The 20,567-nt window shown below is 31.9% G+C and overlaps 1 protein-coding gene across 4 annotated transcripts in view; it reads right to left on the bottom strand.

Annotated features, from left to right (window-relative positions):
• LOC134697222 (anoctamin-3-like) overlaps positions 1-20,567 on the bottom strand; it is a 58,692-nt gene that overhangs the window by 6,386 nt on the left and 31,739 nt on the right. For 2 of the 4 annotated variants that reach the window (XM_063559350.1, XM_063559351.1), the window contains exons 12-21: positions 19,618-19,654; positions 18,113-18,222; positions 16,655-16,791; positions 15,458-15,683; positions 14,620-14,749; positions 13,455-13,588; positions 11,548-11,628; positions 9,557-9,669; positions 5,557-5,679; positions 4,424-4,495 (exon numbers count right to left, since the gene is read on the bottom strand). In XM_063559350.1, coding sequence (XP_063415420.1) covers positions 4,424-4,495; positions 5,557-5,679; positions 9,557-9,669; positions 11,548-11,628; positions 13,455-13,588; positions 14,620-14,749; positions 15,458-15,683; positions 16,655-16,791; positions 18,113-18,222; positions 19,618-19,654 — 1,163 coding nt within the window. The remainder of the gene's footprint in view (positions 1-4,423; positions 4,496-5,556; positions 5,680-9,556; positions 9,670-11,547; positions 11,629-13,454; positions 13,589-14,619; positions 14,750-15,457; positions 15,684-16,654; positions 16,792-18,112; positions 18,223-19,617; positions 19,655-20,567) is intronic. The other 2 variants (XM_063559352.1, XM_063559353.1) reach the window with 1 other exon arrangement.

Here is a 20,567-nt window from a genome sequence, read left to right as displayed (position 1 = left end):
ACTTTATACAATTTTTCAGGAGTTAAAATTCACATTATGTGACCTTTTACTAAACAAAAGTTAAAGTCAAAACTATAAACACATCTTTTTTTCTAGTGGAAACTCATAGTTCCTGACCTCCATCTTAATGGTCCCACAACTTTACATAATCTCTACTAAAAACTAGCTATCTACTTGATTATTTTCCTATAATTTCTTGTCATCCTGAAATATTTGCCAATGGATGTTGATCCTTGTATGACGGATGAATATATAAAGATAAAATCTCTGACCAACCATGTTGATAATGTGGCATAGTGTTGTCTACACAATATAAGTAAACTAACATACATATTGAATTAAGCTATGTGCTTCCACCACATGTGAAAATGAAAAAAAAAAGGATGTGTCCCAAGTACACAGATGCCCCACTCACACTAGCGTTTTCTATGTTCAGTGGACCATGTAATTGGGATAAAAACTTTAATTTAGCATTAAAATTAGAAAGATCATATCATAGGGAACATATGTATTAAGTTTCAAGTTGATTGGACTTCAACTTCATCAAACACTACCTTGACTAAAAACTTTAACCTGAAGCGGGACCAGCGAACGGACAGATGAACAGACAAACGAACGGACGAACTATCGTAGGTGTGGCATAAAAAGCCCAAAAACCAAACTTTATGGAAACAAAATCCATCAATGCCAAATTAAGAGTATATTCAAAATTTGGCAACTAATTAATCTCATGGTTCAAGCTGACTACACAAAACCTAAGTGCAATATAGGATATACACCTTACAGCAAAACTTTATCATGACTATGTTATACATTGCATTCAGCCTCATATGAAATTATAGCATATAACAAAAACACGACTTAGGGTATTGATGCTTTAACACTACAATGACTACAAAATATGTCATACACATTTCAATACCTCATGGCTGTAGTATCGGTATATAAATCCTCCCTATCAGGAGGAGGTTTAACCTCAGGATCAGAAAATCTGTGTGCAAAAACAAATACAGACTTACATATACCATAGAGAGTAGAATATAAATTATAAGTACATAAAGTTCTTTCAGATTATTTATCTGAACATGCAAAATTAGTAAAAAAGTTTAGTCTAAAAGATATTTATAGTTCTTGTCCATTCGTTTTTGATGTGTTTTGTCATTTGATTTTGCCATGTGCTTAGGGACTTTCTGATTTGATTTTCCTCCGAGTTCAGTATTTTTGTGATTTCACTTTTTTTCAATACAGAAGAGAACTTTGTATTGAAATTGTGTGATACTTCTTAAATGAAAAGTGTAAACTTAGCTTTATATGATTAAATAATTTTATTAAAATGAATGCAGAAAATTTAATTTAATAATCAAAATGACTTTGAGCAAAACTGCTATTCAATAGTTGTAGTTGGTTGTTTTCTGAACTTTGTATTGAAATTGTGTGATTCTTATAGCTGACTATGAGGTATGGGCTTTGCTCATTGTTGAAGGCCCTATGGTGACCTATAGTTGTTAATCTCTGTGTCATTTTGGTTTCTTGTGGACAGTTGTCTCATTGGCAATCATACCACATCTTCTTTTTTATATTTTAACTTATAACATTATATCATGGATTTATTATTATTTGTTGGATATCAATATTCTTGGTTTTCATGGTTACAGGTGAACCACCAATTTTAATGTTCAAGAATTTCAAATTTTTTATAGATTTGTTTGCAGTGATTGGCTAAACCACAAAATCAAATATCCACAAAAACGCAAGTTTTTCTCAATCCATGATAATATATACCCACGAAAATAAATAGATCCACAGTAGTACAGAAGTTACAACAATAGTACAAGTGCTTCAAATAAATATATGTCCCCTTTCATATAAACATTAAATTTAAAAGTTAAAAAAAAAGAAAAAAAAGACTATTACTACTACTAAATTACCTTTCGTTTCAAATGAAGTTCATTTGGTCTATCATTTTTCATGTTTATAAAAAATGATAGAGAATTTCCGGCTGTTTTTTATGAAACTTTGGAAAGCAGAAAAGTAAGAAGTGTATTAATCATGAACAGCTTGGATCTACTCTTGAATAAATAACATTAAAGAAGACAACATATCAATTGCTAACTTATTAGACTAAAAGGTATCAATGGAAATATTTATCCGTAGAGCATAGAAATATGTGGTTCCACTGAAAAGAAGAAAATTCACACCTGTGGAAAATCAAAGCCTGAAAGGCTGTAAAAGCAATTGCTGCCATGTTTATGTTTTGGGGACTTTTTTTTCATCCACATATATTCAAGAATTAAACATGACAGGAGTGTTGTCTAGTGAGAATTAAGAAGGTTTTAACTTTATATCAATTAAAGACTTTAGCAGAAAGTCATTTTTAATATGTTTTATATTTCACAAGGAGACAACACGTTTACCAGGCTAAAGTTGGGGTCAAATATACATGTGCTGAAACATATAACTCCAAGAGAAATTATTATGGATTATCCCCTAGTAGTGTTTGTAACTGGGCAATAATTTCCTTTATTGATTTAATTTTCATAATTAATTTAAATTTAACACTTCAGTAAAAACATTTCAACTTTCCAGACGCAAATGTTGAAAAACGGGAAAGAAACAAAATATTTTACAAGCCATAAACATGTAAAAAATAAATATATATTTCAGCTGACTAAAAATATTTTCATAATGTTACTTTGTCATCATTTCTTAAAAACTAAGTCCCAAACATTATTGCTCAGTTGATATGTGTCATCCTCATGCGGTACGAGATAACTATAATTCTCGTGCAATCCCGAAAAGAGGGGCCATCACAGACAAACATGACATTAAATCGTCATTAAACGAACAAGAACAAACAGCTCTAAGTTGCTTTGATATTTATCCAATTTTCAGGAAACATTGTGAAAATGATCTTCAATATTTCGAAAACGTGAAATAAAATTGCAAACACGGTGGACCGTCGAAGGTCAACAAACGTAGTAGACTCGTCCATTGGAAAGACGAGGATAATGGTTTTATCATTTGTCATGCATATCCAGTTTTGAATATGATATCCAAAAAGGATGTACTTTTTTTAATCTATGAAACTAGAAAATTCCAAATTGTAAATATCTCTTCATCTGGACTTAATTGGCATCTATCACGTTTGGACGGGTCCATTTCATTAGTAAGGTGATCGATAAATCTTACGGAGTTATGACAAAAAACGAAAACAAACTTACTGTAATGTGTTTTTAACAAGGGTTTCGTTCCTCTAAATTATTTGCGCAAACAAATCAACAAAATAGGTCAGTTAACTTTGTATATTTTTAGATTACAGGTAATCATTTGACACTACTATACGTATAACCTGATAACCTGTGTAGTGATTTTGATTTTACGATAAATTTATGAATGAACGACAATTTTATGAATGAACAAGAGCACCTGACCTCTTTCTTAAAAAAACACCAATTAAACATATAAAACCGTATATTATAAAAGATAATTCAGTCAAATTTTCAATACTAAATCAACAACTGAAATGATTCCATATTTTGTTGATCATCGTACGAACGGAAAACGAAATCGCAGGTATAAAAATGCATTTTTTTCACTCGGACGTCTATGTTTTTTGATAGTCAAACGGTTGTCCCCCTAAATACAAAAATACATCTACAAGAACGTATGCTGAAACTTCTTAAATCCACTAACGTTTTTCAAAAGTTTCAAGCTATGTATTGCATTAGAAAACATACATTGGTGTTTAAGAATGACAGACCAGTAGCCTGTTTAACAAAATACTATGGCTTGATCTGGGCGGAGTCTCTGATATGGGTCACAAAGATGGCCATACACGACGGCATGAAAGCAATTGCTTTAAAAAAACTACTGGTAGAGGACCACATGCACACCTAATCAGAAAATTTTATTCTATTCCTGAGAAAATGTTATGCTATTCCTGAGAATTGTTATGCTATTCCTGAAAAATGTTATGCCATTCCTAAGAAATGGTTTGCTATTCCAGAGAAAAGTTATGCTATTCCTGAAAAATGTTATGCCATTCCTAAGAAATGGTTTGCTATTCCAGAGAAAAGTTATGCTAGTCCTGAAAAATGTTATGCCATTCCTAAGAAATGTTATGCTATTCCTGAAAAAATTTATGCCATTCCTAAGAAATGGTTTGCTATTCCAGAGAGAAGTTATGCTATTCCTGAAAAATGTTATGCCATTCCTAAGAAATAGTTTGCTATTCGTGAGAAAAGTTATGCTATTCCTGAGTAAAGTTATGCTATTCCTGAGAAAAGTTTTGCTATTCCTGAAATATGTTACAATTGTTAAATCCCTAAACCTTATGTTCCTTAAGAGTTAGATTCATGCTGGAATGTGTACTCTTTTTGACGAGTGTGCAGTGTGCAATTAAGCATGCATGTTGACTTTTTACCTTTCAGGAATGGTGTATTCTGGTTTCTTATATATTAAATCTACCGTGGGTAAAGAAGGATATGGCTCTTTTCTGTGCAAAATAAAATTCATCCCGTGAACATGTTATTCTAAATGTATTTAACAGTGAAGGTATAACAAAATTGTGTTACATAATTTATCATTACTAAATAAAAGTGTAAGTTTAAACTCAGTGTAGTCTGTGTCATACTAAACATATCAAGCTTAAAAGCAGCAAAAATATCTAAGTCTAAAAAAAAATCTAACTTGAATGTTATCTAGAAAAACATAACTAATTTTCAAAAGGTATCTATGCAAAGACAGTCAAGGAACATGTGAATGGATTCACAAATAATGAATATGATTTTACACTTTGTTTAATATGATTCTGAAGGTCAAATAAAGTTGATCTTCAACTAGGCCAGAAAATATCTATAAATATACTTTTTCACTCCAACAGACAATTGTTTCAGGCAAAGAAAAATAAATTTGTTAAGCCTGATTCAATCCTTACCTAATGCTTAATACTATAGTAATGGTTATTTATAAATAAAACAAAATAAAAATGAATTTGCATGTAAAATTTCGTAACTTTGTGTATTGCCCACATCAAAGAAATATAGTATAAAAAGCCTTATTGATGCAACAAGGCTGTCTTATTTTGTGTCTAAAGTTAATATTTTAAATGTCTTAAAATTGTATGTCTTGTTATCAATGTTGACCAAATTCTCTACAAAGCTTATATTTGTAATGTTCAGTAAACCCAACTCATAATAAATTTATAATTCTTCTCTATTCTTTCTTTCATGGGCAGAATGATCATATATTGTATCACTTCATCAAATTAATGTTAGTTGAAATTGTAAAGCAAATTTTAGTTAATATAATAAAGCAAAGATATACATATTTTGATAGAAGAACAGATATATACCTTATAAATATTGTTATATTATATATATAAAAATATGGGGAATGTGTCCAAAGACACAGATGACAACCCCACTTACATGTAATTCAACAAAAAACACCACTATGTACCAAAGTTATAAAACAAACAATAGTGATGTGTTAATCACAAACAAAAAATATTTCCCTAAAATATGAAAAATAAAGATAAGTGTCACTAATACTTACACATCAGAGTCAGATTTTTTTCCTTTATTTTTCTCTTTTTCTTTTTTTACTATTTTCTGTGATAAGGAATTGGAAGTGTCGTCATTCTCCTCAAAGGTGTCATAATTGGAGGAGCGTTCTCGCCTAAAAAATATAAACAATAGTTTAAATTAATATGAAAAAATGATCTCTTAAATAGTTCAATCAAATTACAATGAAGTACTATAGTACATTTGAATATCTACATATATTTAAAAACGTTTTCCCCTGTTGATTTGTAAAAAGGATGAAAGCCTAGTCAGTCAATAAAAGGTCAAAAATATGTATTTCAGGGGCAAACACAAAATAGTTGTTCAATGTTTAAGACTTTTCAACATAGAATATTTATAACTAGATACCTTTCACTGCCTTTATGCATATTTCATATATCTATCTTTTATCAACTCTAGATAGATCTTATCAAATAAAAACTTTAAATTTTTTATGCTCTTAATCTTTGTATTTGACCTGACCTTCTAACTGTTTTTATTCGACCTTCACTAATGAGTCTTATGTAGAGGAAACCTGCATTTATCATACATTATTATTTGCCTTGTACCTTTGATGTATTTTTTTTATCACATATGACCATTGTAAAATTAGAGGAAAACAAGAAAAAGTATTTTTACAAATGAGTTTGTTAAGCCAATTGTACATCAATTATTGAAATAAAACATTCAGGAAAAGAATGAATCAACTAAAAGTTAGAACTAGAGGCTCTAAAGAGCCTGTGTTGCTCACCTTGGTCTATGTGCATATTAAACAAAGGACACAAATGGATTCATGACAAAATTGTATTTTGGTGATGGTGATGTGTTTGAAGTTCTTACTTTACTGAACGATTTTGCTTCTTACAATTATATCTATCATGAACTTTGCCCATTAGTAACAGAGAACTATATTTGGTAAAAATTTACATAAATTTACCAAATTAATGAAAATTGTTAAAAATTGACTATAAAGGGCAATAACTCCTTAAGGGGTCAATTGACCATTTAGGTCATGTTGACTTATTTGTAGATCTTACTTTGCTGAACATTATTGCTGTTTACAGTTTATCGCTATCTATAATAGTATTCAAGATAACCAAAAATGGCAAAATTTCTTTAAAAATTACCAATTGGAGGGCAGCAACCCAACAACCAGTTGTCCAATTCATCTGAAAAATTCAGGGCAGATAGATATTGACTTGATTAACAATTTAACTTCTTGTCAGATTTGCTCTAGATGCTTTGGTTTCATAGTTATAAGCAAAAAACTGCATTTTACCCCTATGTTCTATTTTTAGCCGTGGCGGCCATCTTGGTTGAATGGCCTGGTCATCGGACACATTTTTCAAACTAGATACCCCAAAGATGATTGTGGCCTAGTAGTTTTAGTGGAGATTTTGTAAAAGATTACTTAGATTTATGAAAAATGGTTAAAGATTGACTATAAAGGGCAATAACTCCTAAAGGGGTCAACTGACCATTTTGGTCATGTTGACTTATTTGTAGATCTTACTTTGCTGAACATTATTGCTGTTTACAATTTATCTCTATCTATAATAATATTCAAGATAATAACCAAAATCAGCAAAATTTCCTCAAAATTACCAATTCAGGGGCAGCAACCCAACAACCGATTGACCGATTCATCTGAAAATTTCAGGGCAGATAGTTCTTGACCTGATAAACATTTTTATCCCATGTCAGATTTCCTCAAAATGCTTTGGTTTTTGAGTTATAAGCCAAAAACTGCATTTTACCCCTTTGTTCAATTTTTAGCCGTGGCGGCCATCTTGGTTGGTTGACCAGGTCACGCCACACATTTTTTAAACTAGATACCCCAAAGATGATTGTGGCCAAGGTTGGATTAATTTGGCCAAGTAGTTTCAGAGGAGAAGATTTTTGTAAAAGATTACTTTAATTAACGAAAAATGGTTAAAAATTGACTATAAAGGGCAATAACTCCTAAACGGGTCAACTGACCATTTTGGTCATGTTGACTTATTTGTAGATCTTACTTTGCTGAACATTATTGCTGTTAACAGTTTATCTCTAACTATAATAATATTCAAGATAATAACCAAAAACAGCAAAATTTCTTCAAAATTACCAATTCAGGGGCAGCAACCCAACAACCGATTGACCGATTCATCTGACAATTTCAGGGCAGATAGATCTTGACCTGATAAACATTTTTACCCTTTGTCAGATTTGCTCTAAATGCTTTGGTTTTTGAGTTATAAGCCAAAAACTGCATTTTACCCCTATGTTCTATTTTTAGCCGTGGCGGCCATCTTGGTTGGTTGACCGGGTCACGCCACACATTTTTTAAACTAGATACCCCAATGATGATTGTGGCCAAGTTTGGTTTGATATGGCCCAGTAGTTTCAGAGGAGAAGATTTTTGTAAAAAGTTAACGACGACGACGACGGACGACGGACGCCAAGTGATGAGAAAAGCTCACTTGGCCCTTCGGGCCAGGTGAGCTAAAAAGAGAAAAGGAAATTAAACAGTTCAAAATCAGAACTATTGCAGATATTAATGCAGTAGATATGCAAAGTAACAGAAGGTTTTCATATACATCCACAACCAAATTAAGAGAAATGAGGAGAAAGTGATTTATATATGGTGCATTTTTTGCATTCACACAAGTGAGTCTGAGCCATGCACTCTCAGCAGATGAGAGAATCAGAGTTTGGTGTCTATCATTTCCTTATAAAACATTGGCTTGATAAACTACTGAACACAAATTCTTGTACTATTAAATCCAAATTTACAATTTACTTATATCAATTCAAGTTTGTTTTTTTTGTTTTTTTTTCTCTGAAATGAATAAAGCTGTGCATTTCACTCTATCCATAATGACAACTACAGTTTAATTTTTGGTGCAAATAATTGTGCTGTTAGACAATTATAGGCATTATACCAGTTCATAATCAGAATGTTTTAATCTTAAATTAGCTTCCTGGTCTTCAAGGTGTTAGAGATAATTGTGCATTACTATTATTGGTAATTTCAAGATTCAAATAAATCCACAAATGATATCCCCTTCTGTAAATCATGCACATGTGAATTGGGAAAACAAAACCTTGCAAACAGGATTGGTCCTAAAACTTGCAAAATTCACCACAGTAATAACCTTTTTTCAGTGTAGCTTATCATTTTACTGAATTATGTTTTGATAATAACAGAGCAAGCGTGGTCATTATTTTTTTTTAGTTTATTAATGTCTTGGTGAATTTTTATCAATAACATGCATTTTAAAGTTAACTTACGTCAAACTGTAAAATTAAATTATTTTCAATCATATTAGTTGCATGCTTAAAATTAAAAACCAACGATGTACCATGAACAGATAAATGAAAGTTAGTACTTTATTCAATACTTTTTAAAAAGGAGTAGCTATATAGGTTCACAAACTTATTTGGTCTAAAAATCTGAAAGAATTATAGTGCCATAATGTTGTGAGAATTTAATGGAAACATATGTTGAAATATCATTTTTTTTTCAGTTTCTAATGATTTCACCCATTGCACCATTAGTGATGTATTTGTGATGTCAAAAATCTCATTAAAACCTGATTTTTTACATAATTTGGCAACATATATGTGAGTTTACTGAAAAATAAACAGTGGTGCCACCCTTGGTCCTTAAATATTTTAAACCAAAATGTTAATGCCATAGGGATGGCCACATATAAAATCATTAATTTTAAACCACAATACATCATCTTGCTAGGGGGAACCTGCTCTGAAAAGCGCTTCAGTATCAGTATTAGGGTACTTGTTTTTCTAAATATTAATTCAAGGAAAAACTCACAAGATTTCTTTAATTTTACATTTAAAACCAAATATCAAGGACTTCTTTCTGGCACTTTTTCTTAAATTTTGTGATGTGCTTTACATTACAAATGCATACTAAAGGTACACAAATCCCATGTTTACCTCCTGAAAAATCATTAATAAAGAAACAAAAATGACAAAATACAATATACCTTTTCTTTGAATATTTTGGCACAAGTTCTGAATAGTCCACTAAATCATGACTCCCTTTTCCTTTCTTGTCTAGTGTAGATGTACCGAGCAGTTTAGCAACTTGGAATTTTTCCTGAAATTTATTGTAAAATTGCAAAACAGTGCATTATTAATCATAAAATATAAGGCAGACTTTAAAAATATGCAGCTTTGATAATCAACAAAAACATTTGAGTAAAGACTCTAAGTTTAGTATACTATATATATATATATGATCTTATTTATCTATGTAAGAATATTGTAAACCCTTCCTATGTACATGTCATAATATATATGGGTTCCAATCCCGGCGAGGGAAGAAAAAAATAATTTGCCTATGCAAATTTACAGATCTAACATTGTTGGGTTGATGTTTAGACGAGTTGTATATATATATACATGTATATTTAAATATATTTTTTTCACTTTTTTGGTCTTTTGGAAAATGTTGTTTGTGCTTTTTTAGACCCTTCTACAACAATATTTGTTTTACATGCACACATATTGCGGTTTTCATCCAACACAATCATAGGTTTGAAGATTGTTTTCAATTTTGACTGGTTTATATATATATATATATAACATATGCCCACCGAAAGCTCTTTTTTTTGAGAGCCCAGGTGGTCGTGTGGTCTAGCGGGACGGCTGCAGTGCAGGCGATTTGGTGTCACGATATCACAGTAGCATGGGTTCGAATCCCGGCGAGGGAAGAACCAAAAATTTGCGAAAGCAAATTTACAGATCTAACATTGTTGGGTTGATGTTTAGACGAGTTGTATATACATTATGTACACAGCCATGTATCACCATCATTGATGGCGATCCGATGGACACATCTGTTGTAGGGTTGTCACTGACTCAGACGTACTTATGAATATAATTATTTTCTGTGACTGTATCTTACATTAATTTGTAGGATCCTTTACTATAGATAATTTAGCTGATCTGTAACAATAACATCTTCATGCCTTATATATCATGTACTGTAGTACGCCGCTAGATTAAAACTGACGAGGAAAGGTAACATATGCCCACCGAAAGCTCTTTTTTTTGAGAGCCCAGGTGGTCGTGTGGTCTAGCGGGACGGCTGCAGTGCAGGCGATTTGGTGTCACGATATCACAGTAGCATGGGTTCGAATCCCGGCGAGGGAAGAACCAAAAATTTGCGAAAGCAAATTTACAGATCTAACATTGTTGGGTTGATGTTTAGACGAGTTATATATATATATATATATATGTTATGTTGTATATTGTATATACATTATGTACACAGCCATGTATCACCATCATTGATGGCGATCCTACAGATACATCTGTTCTAGAGTTGTCACTGACTCAGACATACTTATAAATATAATTATTTTCTGTGACTGCATCTTACATTAATTTGTAGGATCCTTTTCTATAGATAATTTAGCTGATCTGTAACAATAACATCTTCATGCCTTATATATCATGTACTGTAGTACGCCGCTAGATTAAAACTGACGAGGAAAGGTAACACACGGCCAGCGAAAGCTCTATTTTTGTAGAGCCCAGGTGTTCGTGTGGTCTAGCGGGACGGCTGCAGTGCAGGCGATTTGGTGTCACAATATCACAATAGCATGGGTTCGAATCCTGGCAAGGGAACCCCAAAAATTTGAAAAAGCAAATACAGATCTAACATTGTTGGGTTGATGTTAGACGAGTTGTATATACATTATGTACACAGCCATGTATCCCCATCATTGATGGCGATCCGATGGATACATCTGTTGTAGAGTTGTCACTGACTCAGACATACTTATATATATATAAATATATATTTATACCTTATCATCTTTATTTTTTGCCAAGAAAACCAAAACCTATTCTCAAAAAATATAGTTATGAACCCTTCAAGACATGCTATAATTATAAATTAAAAACATCCCTTTTTACAAAACATTTTTTTCAAAGTATTTTAAGTAAAAAGAAATAAAATAAAACTTACTCTTCTTATATCTAATGCAACAGCTGCTGGTACATCAGGAATGAGATAGGCTAAAATGAACTTCAATCCAAAAACTATATGCTGAAATAATTGGAAATAGCAGTGTTTTATTCAGATATTGAAACTATATTTCATTGATGCAGATGATAATGAAAAGGTACAATTAATAGCAAGCATACCTGGAAAATAACAATTATCTGGTAAGATATTTTTTTTTTGTCTGTGTTGAAGGTCTCACTGGGAGGAAGTTAAGATGACGATCCGAAATAAAAACATTGTTCCTTTGCTTTTTGCATATGTTTTTGTTTTTGATATGCATGTACTAATTTTGGGTCATGGATGGATACCCCAGTTTCTATTATAGTCAGATATTGTATCAAGTAAAGTTCAGTTGATTAACATTTTAGTCTGGAAAACTTGGTTAATCTATAGCTATTAGCTGAAATTGTAATTTTTGTAATTAGTTTATTGTGTTTACATGAATCAGGCTGTTAGTTTTCATGTTTGAATTGTTGTACATTTGTCAATTCACCTATTTTTTATAGGTACCAATTTTTTTTGTAATTTTTCTTTACCAATGAAATATAAGGAAATTGGTTCCATATAAATAATAATGATTACACTATCCTACCGTAGTCTAAAATCGTTCATCTTGTCAGTTCGTTAGGTATTTGTGTTTGAACTTAACACATGGGGAAAATCCGCATTGATGTCACTACAGTACTTCCGGCGTAGAAAAACAGTGCAAAAATCATTTTTTCTGCACTTTTGAATAAAAAAACATTTCTAAAGGTAAGTTTTCATTGTTGTTCTCAATTATTGCCAAAAAATGTCAATTTTCTAATGCCAATTTCAATCCCAACTTCCGAATATTTAAAAACATTCTAGAACTTCACAAAATCCCATTTCCGGCCTCTATTGCTTTGTGTCCATTCCATTCAGCATCATCAATCTTGTGGCAGGCAATACAGGTCAAGCAAATTGTATTTTTAGGAATTTAAAAATGACATGCTCCTTACCTCTTTCGCGATTTTCCCGCGAAAAAAACCCAACCAAAATAAAAGGAAAACTATATGAAAAAACGATGTACATGCCATAATTTTGAACAGGCATATAGAGTTGCTTAATAAAAAACAATTTACATTTATTTTTCATAGAATTTTCTTTTTATTCATCATAAAAAGATCGATATTCTGACCATCATGACTGTAGGTAAATATTCATACAAAATTCCCTTGATGTCAAAAGGGATGGCAAAAAAAGAGTTTTCCTGTTGAATAAAACCCAGAACTATTGCAAACTATTTTGAAGCAATATCCCAGAAAGAAATAACGTAATTGCCATAGACTGAAAAATCCCCTAATTGACAGTAAAGCAATTTGATTGGATATAACGAATTGACATCACGTGATTTTGACGCCATTGAAATTTTAATGTAAACAAACAAGGTCAGAAGGTTCCGTATGGGACATCATCGTACATTTAGTTACTGACAAACAATTACGAGTTATCAAGCTTGCCAATGCATGGTTATAAAAAATTAAAGCTAAGTATACAGAAAAAATGAGAAAAAAATAGCCTTGGTATAACGACTTATCATTACACCTGGATATATAATCAAAATTTATCGCTATTTTGTGCATTTTTCCTTTGATCTTTTTATGTGATAATTTTCATATCATACTTCTCGCTTGAGATGGAAAAATTATTGCTAGAAACTAAGGAGGACACGTGGCGTTGCTAACGAAATTGACATTGAAATTGACAACGTCGTCATAGGTAAAATAGCGATAAACAGATTATCATTGGTCATCTCAACTCGATTGCTTTTCTCACTTTCGCTGTCCCAGCTCAAGCGAGAAAATCAATCTCGTTGAGATAATAAACGATAATCTATAAATACATACCTCAAATCCTATAACAAGCCATAGTTTTTCTGTTGTCGTCCAATCTTGAGCCCACGATGAAGTGAAAGCAATGATAAACCCATTGGTAACTACAGCAACTAAGTTCACAAACTGAAGGATTCCATACCATTTACCTATAACATAAAACTCTTTGACTGAAATTTGATATTTAAATGCTAAAAGGCCCAAATTAGCTCATGCATTTTCAAAACAACACAATATAGAAATGAGCAAGTTTGTTAAATAAGGCCCAGAAATGCCTTGATTGATTGATTGACTATCAACACTATTGTTCTCTTTTGAAGCAGTCAGTTTTTAATGGTAGAGTACCCAAAGAGAATGACAACCTCTAGTAGGGGGGTCTCAGCAACTGAGACCCTGCATCAAATGCAAGATAAAAAAATTAGATTGTATGGTGTCTCCAATAATTATAAGCAAGCAAAACACTTCCTGTTAACTGTTTCTAGTTAAAATTACTACATGCTTCAAGGTGAAGCACAGTTAAGGACAACAAACAGACTGTTAAGACTTGATTCAAGAGATTTAACTTAGCAATTTAAAATGTCTGAGTAAGGACTATTTAATGGTGGATTAGCATTTTACAGTTTTTACCTAGGTTGTAGAAGGAGAATAAGTCCAAAACAGTGTCTTCTTACTTCAACCCTAATTGACCTTTGAAAATTTGAACTAAATTTTAGTTATTTATCCACACAAATATGGTCAAAAAGACAAATCCTTATCATTATTTTGACATCTTTAGGTTTGAATACTGTAAATTCAGAAATTATTGCATGCATTTATTATTGCGATTTTGTCATTTTAGATTTAAATACGATTTTAATTTTTACAATTTTGAGAAAAATCCTATTTAAATCATATAAAATATTTCAAAATGTGAGTTTAAATTATTGCGTTTACAACTATGTCACTTTTTCGCAATAATAAAAACCTCGCAATAATTTCTGAATTTACAGTACTTATGTCCCTTGGGTAAATTGATCAATAATCTTAAAACAAAGGCTTGATTGCTTGATTGGTGATTACTATAGGTTGCATCAGCAAATTGCAGTGACCATAAAATGATGACTTATGAATTAAAACATTCAATAAATCTAGACTTGTTCATCATGGTGTGAATAGTCTCATAAGATATCAATATAAATACCTATATCCCCTCTAATAGCTGCCACTGGACGTCTATACATCCACAACAATCGTTTAGCATCCACTCTGATGTCAATGGCATTGGTTAACAAGGCCAATAGTGGCGCAAGAGGAAAAGAAGCTGCAAATAACTGTAATAAAAATTTAATAACAAGTATAAAATATTGGTGTGTTAGACTTAACTAATATAAATGTAAGAAGATGTGGTATGAGTGCCAATGAGTTAATTCTCCATCCGAGTCACAACTTGTAAAAGTAAAATATCATAGGTCAAGGTACGGTCTTCAACATGGAGCATTGGCTCACACCAAACAGCGAGCTTTAAAGGGCCCAAAGGTGTATTTGTTTTGTGTTCTAATTTCAGCTCTTTCAAAGATTTATAGTCTGTTCTTATGTTAGACTGTTGCACTACACTCTGTGAAAAGGGTAGGAATTTTATCATTTAGTCATACTAGTGCAAATCATGATTCAAGAAACAGCCTATTCCCAAAAACTAAAATCTCTAATCAATGTCAAATGTCAGGGGTACAATGAGGTTAATTAAGGAGCTTATTGCACCCTCTTCTTTAATTAAAAACTCTCCCAAGTCAGGAGCGTCTGACCTTTGTTAGTGTGGTATAATTTCTAATTTTAGTTCATTTGTATGCTTTGGAGTTAAGTTTGAAATCCTTTATTACTGATATACTTCACATTTTTGTTCAGGTGCCAGCTGAAGCACGACTTTGGTTGCTGGAATTTTTCGGGCTGTGTTGAAAACCCATTGGTAGCAGTCCCCTGTTTTCTGCTCTTTGGTCTGGTTGTTGTCTCTCTAATTTTATTTTTTTCTATGATAAACTTACCATTAGAAAACCGTACTGAAGAATCTTCTCTGTATATTCACTTAGGGTAAAGTCATCTAGAACGGGCTTTAATCTTTCATTTTCTACATAATCAAAGGTCATTTTCTTATCTTCATCAGCTAATGCCTCTTCATCAGTTACTTTATTGTGACAACATTGACAACAATCACAACATCGGTAACGGCAACACCAATTTGGACGGTTACGCCAGAATTTCCTAACAGTCCTACAAAAAGTTAAAGCATACTGGATGAATGTGCCCTTTTATCAAAATATCATATACTTTTTTATAATTTTAATAAATTTTGTAACAAGGGTTCTACAGAGATCCCAAGTCCCCAAGCTTTCATTTGATACCACAACTAACCAAAGATACCCTCGATTGACAAAGATACAGCTAAGCTTAGGTACTATTTTATTTTTATCCTGCAATTGGGTGTCCTACTATACAGATACAGCCCTACAGATATCGCTATTCTGTATCTGTATACTATACAGATATCACTTTAAAGCTCCGCCCACTGCCGGACTGAGTATTGTTTGAACCTTTGTGACCTCAGAATGTGAATCCAGTTGCATTCCAATGACGATGCCAATTGTCGATTGTGTATGATTGTGTCACAAAATCAACCATGTCAATTTCAACATGCATGTTTAGTGAATGTCAAGTCTGAAGCGTAGGACAACTTGTACACTTCTGTTTCAAATTTGACAATGTTTTGTTATTTGTTTTTACTGTTGAAATAAGTTGTTATGTTAAATAGATAATTATTCACCTTGAGCGATGTATTATTGTTGACCATTCGAGATTCTTTTTTGCGAACCTGTCTTCAGCGTAATATGTAATTTTGATATTACTACGCAGGCCTCAAGGGTTTAAAAATCGAAAATAAATGCTAAATATGTTAATTTTTGTGTCTTTAAAAACACAAACAATATACAGAATTAATTGCAGGATAAAGACAATAAATGTTTAGTGTCTTTAAATATCAGCTGTATTTGTACTCGGCTCGAAACAGGTGTAGTAGCTCGCTAAAAGCTCGCATACACCTTGTTTCCTAGCCTCGTACAAATACAGCTGATATTTAAAGACACTAAACAGTTATTGTCTATGTAATATGTACTACTTTTTTGTATGTTCTTTCCGACTTGGCCTGAATTAGTGGTACTATACCTTAAGGAATAAGATATACTTACGGTAAAATAATATCTTTAAGGAATTTTGGGAATGGTTTAATGAGCATGAGAACCATCACTTGGAATGACAACTGAGACATACAGGTATCAGAGCATGCATCATAAAAATTTTCTCCCAAACCAAATATCTCAAATTTCTGAAAAATAATTGTGTAAATATCAAAATATTATTTTTACTGCAAACATAAAAGTGAATACACCTGTCCTAAGTCAGGAATCTGATGTACAGTAGTTGTCGTTTGTTTATGTAATATATACGTGTTTCTTGTTTCTCGTTTTGTTTATATAGATTAGACCGTTGGTTTTCCCGTTTGAATGGTTTTACACTAGTAATTTTGGGGCCCTTTATAGCTTGTTGTTCGGTGTGAGCCAAGGCTCCTTGTTGAAGGCCGTACTTTAACCTATAATGGTTTAATTTTTAAATTGTTATTTGGATGGAGAGTTGTCTCATTGGCACTCACACCACATCTTCCTATATCTACATTGTCTCTTGCAGAATAGTGTATAAAAAGACCGTTAGTTTTCTCGTTTGAAGTGTTTTACATTGTCTTTAATCAGGACCTTTTATAGCTGAATATGCGGTATGTGCTTTGCTCATTGTTGAAGGACATACGGTGACCTATAGTTGTTAATGTCTGTGTCATTTTGGTCTCTTGTGGACAGTTGTCTCATTGGCAATCATATATTCTTTTTTATATTCATTCATTTATTTTCTATGGTTGAGATGATTTAATTCATGAGTGCTTGTTGTTGTGTTCTTGCTAGTGATTTATTGATTGGTGTTTTTAAGTCCAGTGGCAAATTTACATGAATATCAATAATGTGGTTATTTTTTATAAATTTCCTGTTAGCAAAATTTTGAATTATTCGAAAAACTAAGGATTTTATGATCTGAGGCATAGATTACCTAGATGTATTTGGCCCAACTATTTGGAATTTTGTATTCTCAATGCTCTTCCAATTTTTACTTGTTTGGCTTTATAAATATTTTAATATGAGCATCACTGATGAGTCTTATGTAGATGAAATATGCGTCTGGGATACTAATACAAGTTATATGGTTTGCTACTGACCCCCTACGGATCCATAAAGAGTTATCAAAATTCATAGGGGGTAAGGCTGGAGAAGATTCAATACAAAGGCAAGAAATTCCTGACGTAGGACAGGGGCAAAAAACTGAACAGGATTTAACTTGTTGTGTGAGATCTCAACCCTCATCTTTTAATACCTCAATAAAAGTAAATAGACCATCAATGAGTGAGGGTCTCCATGTAAATATGATGTGTCAAAACTAATAGAACTGCATAACAAAATATCCTTATCATACCATTCTTGGTTCACTTAAAACTGGCTTATTACAAACTTTAACAAATTATTAATGCAGTCAGAAACAGCAAGGCAAGGCAAATATTCCTTATGTTAAATGTAATTGTATAAATTTCAGCATTAAAAACCTACCCCTCTAAAGAACGCTATATAAAAACAGGAAGCGTATGTGTTGGCAAACTGAAACGCGAAAACCTTGATTATCAATGCATCATCGTATCTACTCTGTGTTCTGTGGTTCTCTGTAAATGATAGAAGAATGATATATATATTGTTGGGCTGATATTTAGAGGAATTATGTATATACATGTCAAAATTGAAAACAACGTTCAAACGTAAGGTTGCGTTGGATAGAACTGCAATTTTTATACATTTGCATACAAAACAAATTTTTTGGTACAGGGGTCTAAATACACTGAAATACAGCACAAACAACATTTTCCAAAAGATCAAAAATGTGTAAAAGAATATTTAACAATATACATCTGCCTAGTAGGTCTAACAGCGGATGTTCTTACACCCTACTGACTGCCACTGACTATTGCCAAATAAATAGTTGATTTTTGAGTCTTGAGTACAAAAATCATGCTTGAAAGTTTTATGACCATGAGGCCTGATTTAACAAGAACAAATATGAACCTAGTTGAGTCAGATTGGCACAAAAGGTCTCACTTGAAAAAAGATCTTGAAGCCATTCTTAGTAGAAATTTGAGAATAAAGTCTTTATAACTTATTTTCATGAACTCGAAAACCTTTCAACACAAATCAGCAGAGCCAAACTGAATGCAAACTCAATCTGTAACTAATCATAGTTAACTCACATACTAAAGAAAAGCTGAAAATGTGATGTTTTTTAGAAAAAAGAGTCTGTATAACTGTTATTTCATGAAATTTTCAAAGTTCAAAGTCTAAGAACAGAATCAAACATAAACTCTATCTGTAACTTATTATATTAGACACACATACTTAAAGTCAGCAAAAATTGAAGCTTAACCCCTGATTGTATTGTTGCAAATCACTCCCAAATATCGTAGTCAAAAATTATTGCGGATACTTTTATTTATGTGAAAACTGCAACTGGTTCAATACATCTAATAGAAATAATTTCACATTTTTGTCCTTTTGTTTTAAAAGAAAACTAAAATAAATACAAGAATCATTTCTAAATTTACAGCAAAGAGCAATAAATTGATGGTGGAAATAAAGTCATAAATGTGTGTTACTGCTTACCTACATCAAAACTTGCCCTTTCCATAACGTTTGCAAAGGCAGGGATACAGTTTGTCAAACCTTGTATACATGTTAGAGTTGTATCCCTTTGATTAGTAATTAAATTTGAAAATTGACTGTTTTTGTCTGCTTTATCATTTCACAATTTGTTGAGGACCTTTATAGCTTTTTATAGTTTTGCTCATCATTGAAGTCAATAAGGTGATATTTAGTTGTTACCATGCTTGACTTTTGGACCTAGGGAGTATAGTTCAATAAGTTTTCTCATTAATACAATCATATTACTTCTCCTTATTTGATATCAACCTAAAAAAACTCAAGTCAGCTTCACTTAAAATGTAGGAAAAAAAAATGTCTGCTTCAAATTTACCCAGAATGCTTTAACACACAACAAGAAAATCACTTACCCCAATCTGTTAACATCAAAGCCAACTTGTCATAAAACTGAAAATTAAAATATTCAAAGTCTTTATAAATAGATGGATATTTTTCTTGCTAAAGTCAAGGTAAAGAAGAACTAGGAATATGATACATGATATACAATATACTGTAAACCAACTTATTTTTCTAGTCTACTTCGTGGCTATTCATGCTATCTAATTTCACAATTTTCTGACTTACTTGATGAAGTTTAATAAGGAATGATACAAGTTTCAAATATTCGCGACAATTTATAGTCATGTTATTTTTTTACTCGCTAAAGTCGCAAAATTAAATCGCTTGCGAAAATAAGTTGGTTTACAGTATTACAATTTGGTTGGCAGTATTACAATTTCAAAGATATTATCTACATACTAGTCAATAAATAATATGTTGTAGTCAGGCTGGGTACAGTGTATCTAAAGAAAGATGAAGGTGATAGGCTTTTAATTATAAAATTGGTTAAATCTCAAACTATATATATAAGATCATAAAGATTTATGAATTTTGGTAGTGTCTGACTGAAAAACTATATAAACTGCTCAATAAATTAACCAAAAAATTCTAATCGTAAATAAATACAAGTTTTATCTTAAAGTCTATAAATTTTGTCATATAAAATGCCTAAAATAAGTGTGTTTTATGTGATGAGAAGTGTTTTTTAATGGTTTGTGAATATGTGAATGCCATCCACACCCTTTTGATATAATAATTACCCGATTTTACTTTCTGTACCCATATACGATAGAATGAATGTGATTACAACAAATTTGAAGTGACAGATTACAATGACATCACTTAAGAAACTTAGTTCAAATGACATTTTATTGATATTATCAGAAATTATCAGGATTGTAGGGAGTACAATTTTAAAACATTTCCATATCATAGATATAGGAAGATGTGGTGTGAGTGCCAATGAGACAACTCTCCATCC

The sequence above is a fragment of the Mytilus trossulus genome, chromosome 14 (assembly GCF_036588685.1).
Source record: "Mytilus trossulus isolate FHL-02 chromosome 14, PNRI_Mtr1.1.1.hap1, whole genome shotgun sequence".
In the NCBI taxonomy this organism is placed as follows: domain Eukaryota; kingdom Metazoa; phylum Mollusca; class Bivalvia; order Mytilida; family Mytilidae; genus Mytilus; species Mytilus trossulus.
Note: the sequence above shows the minus strand (reverse complement) of the source record. Positions and strands in the feature narration are given on the sequence as shown.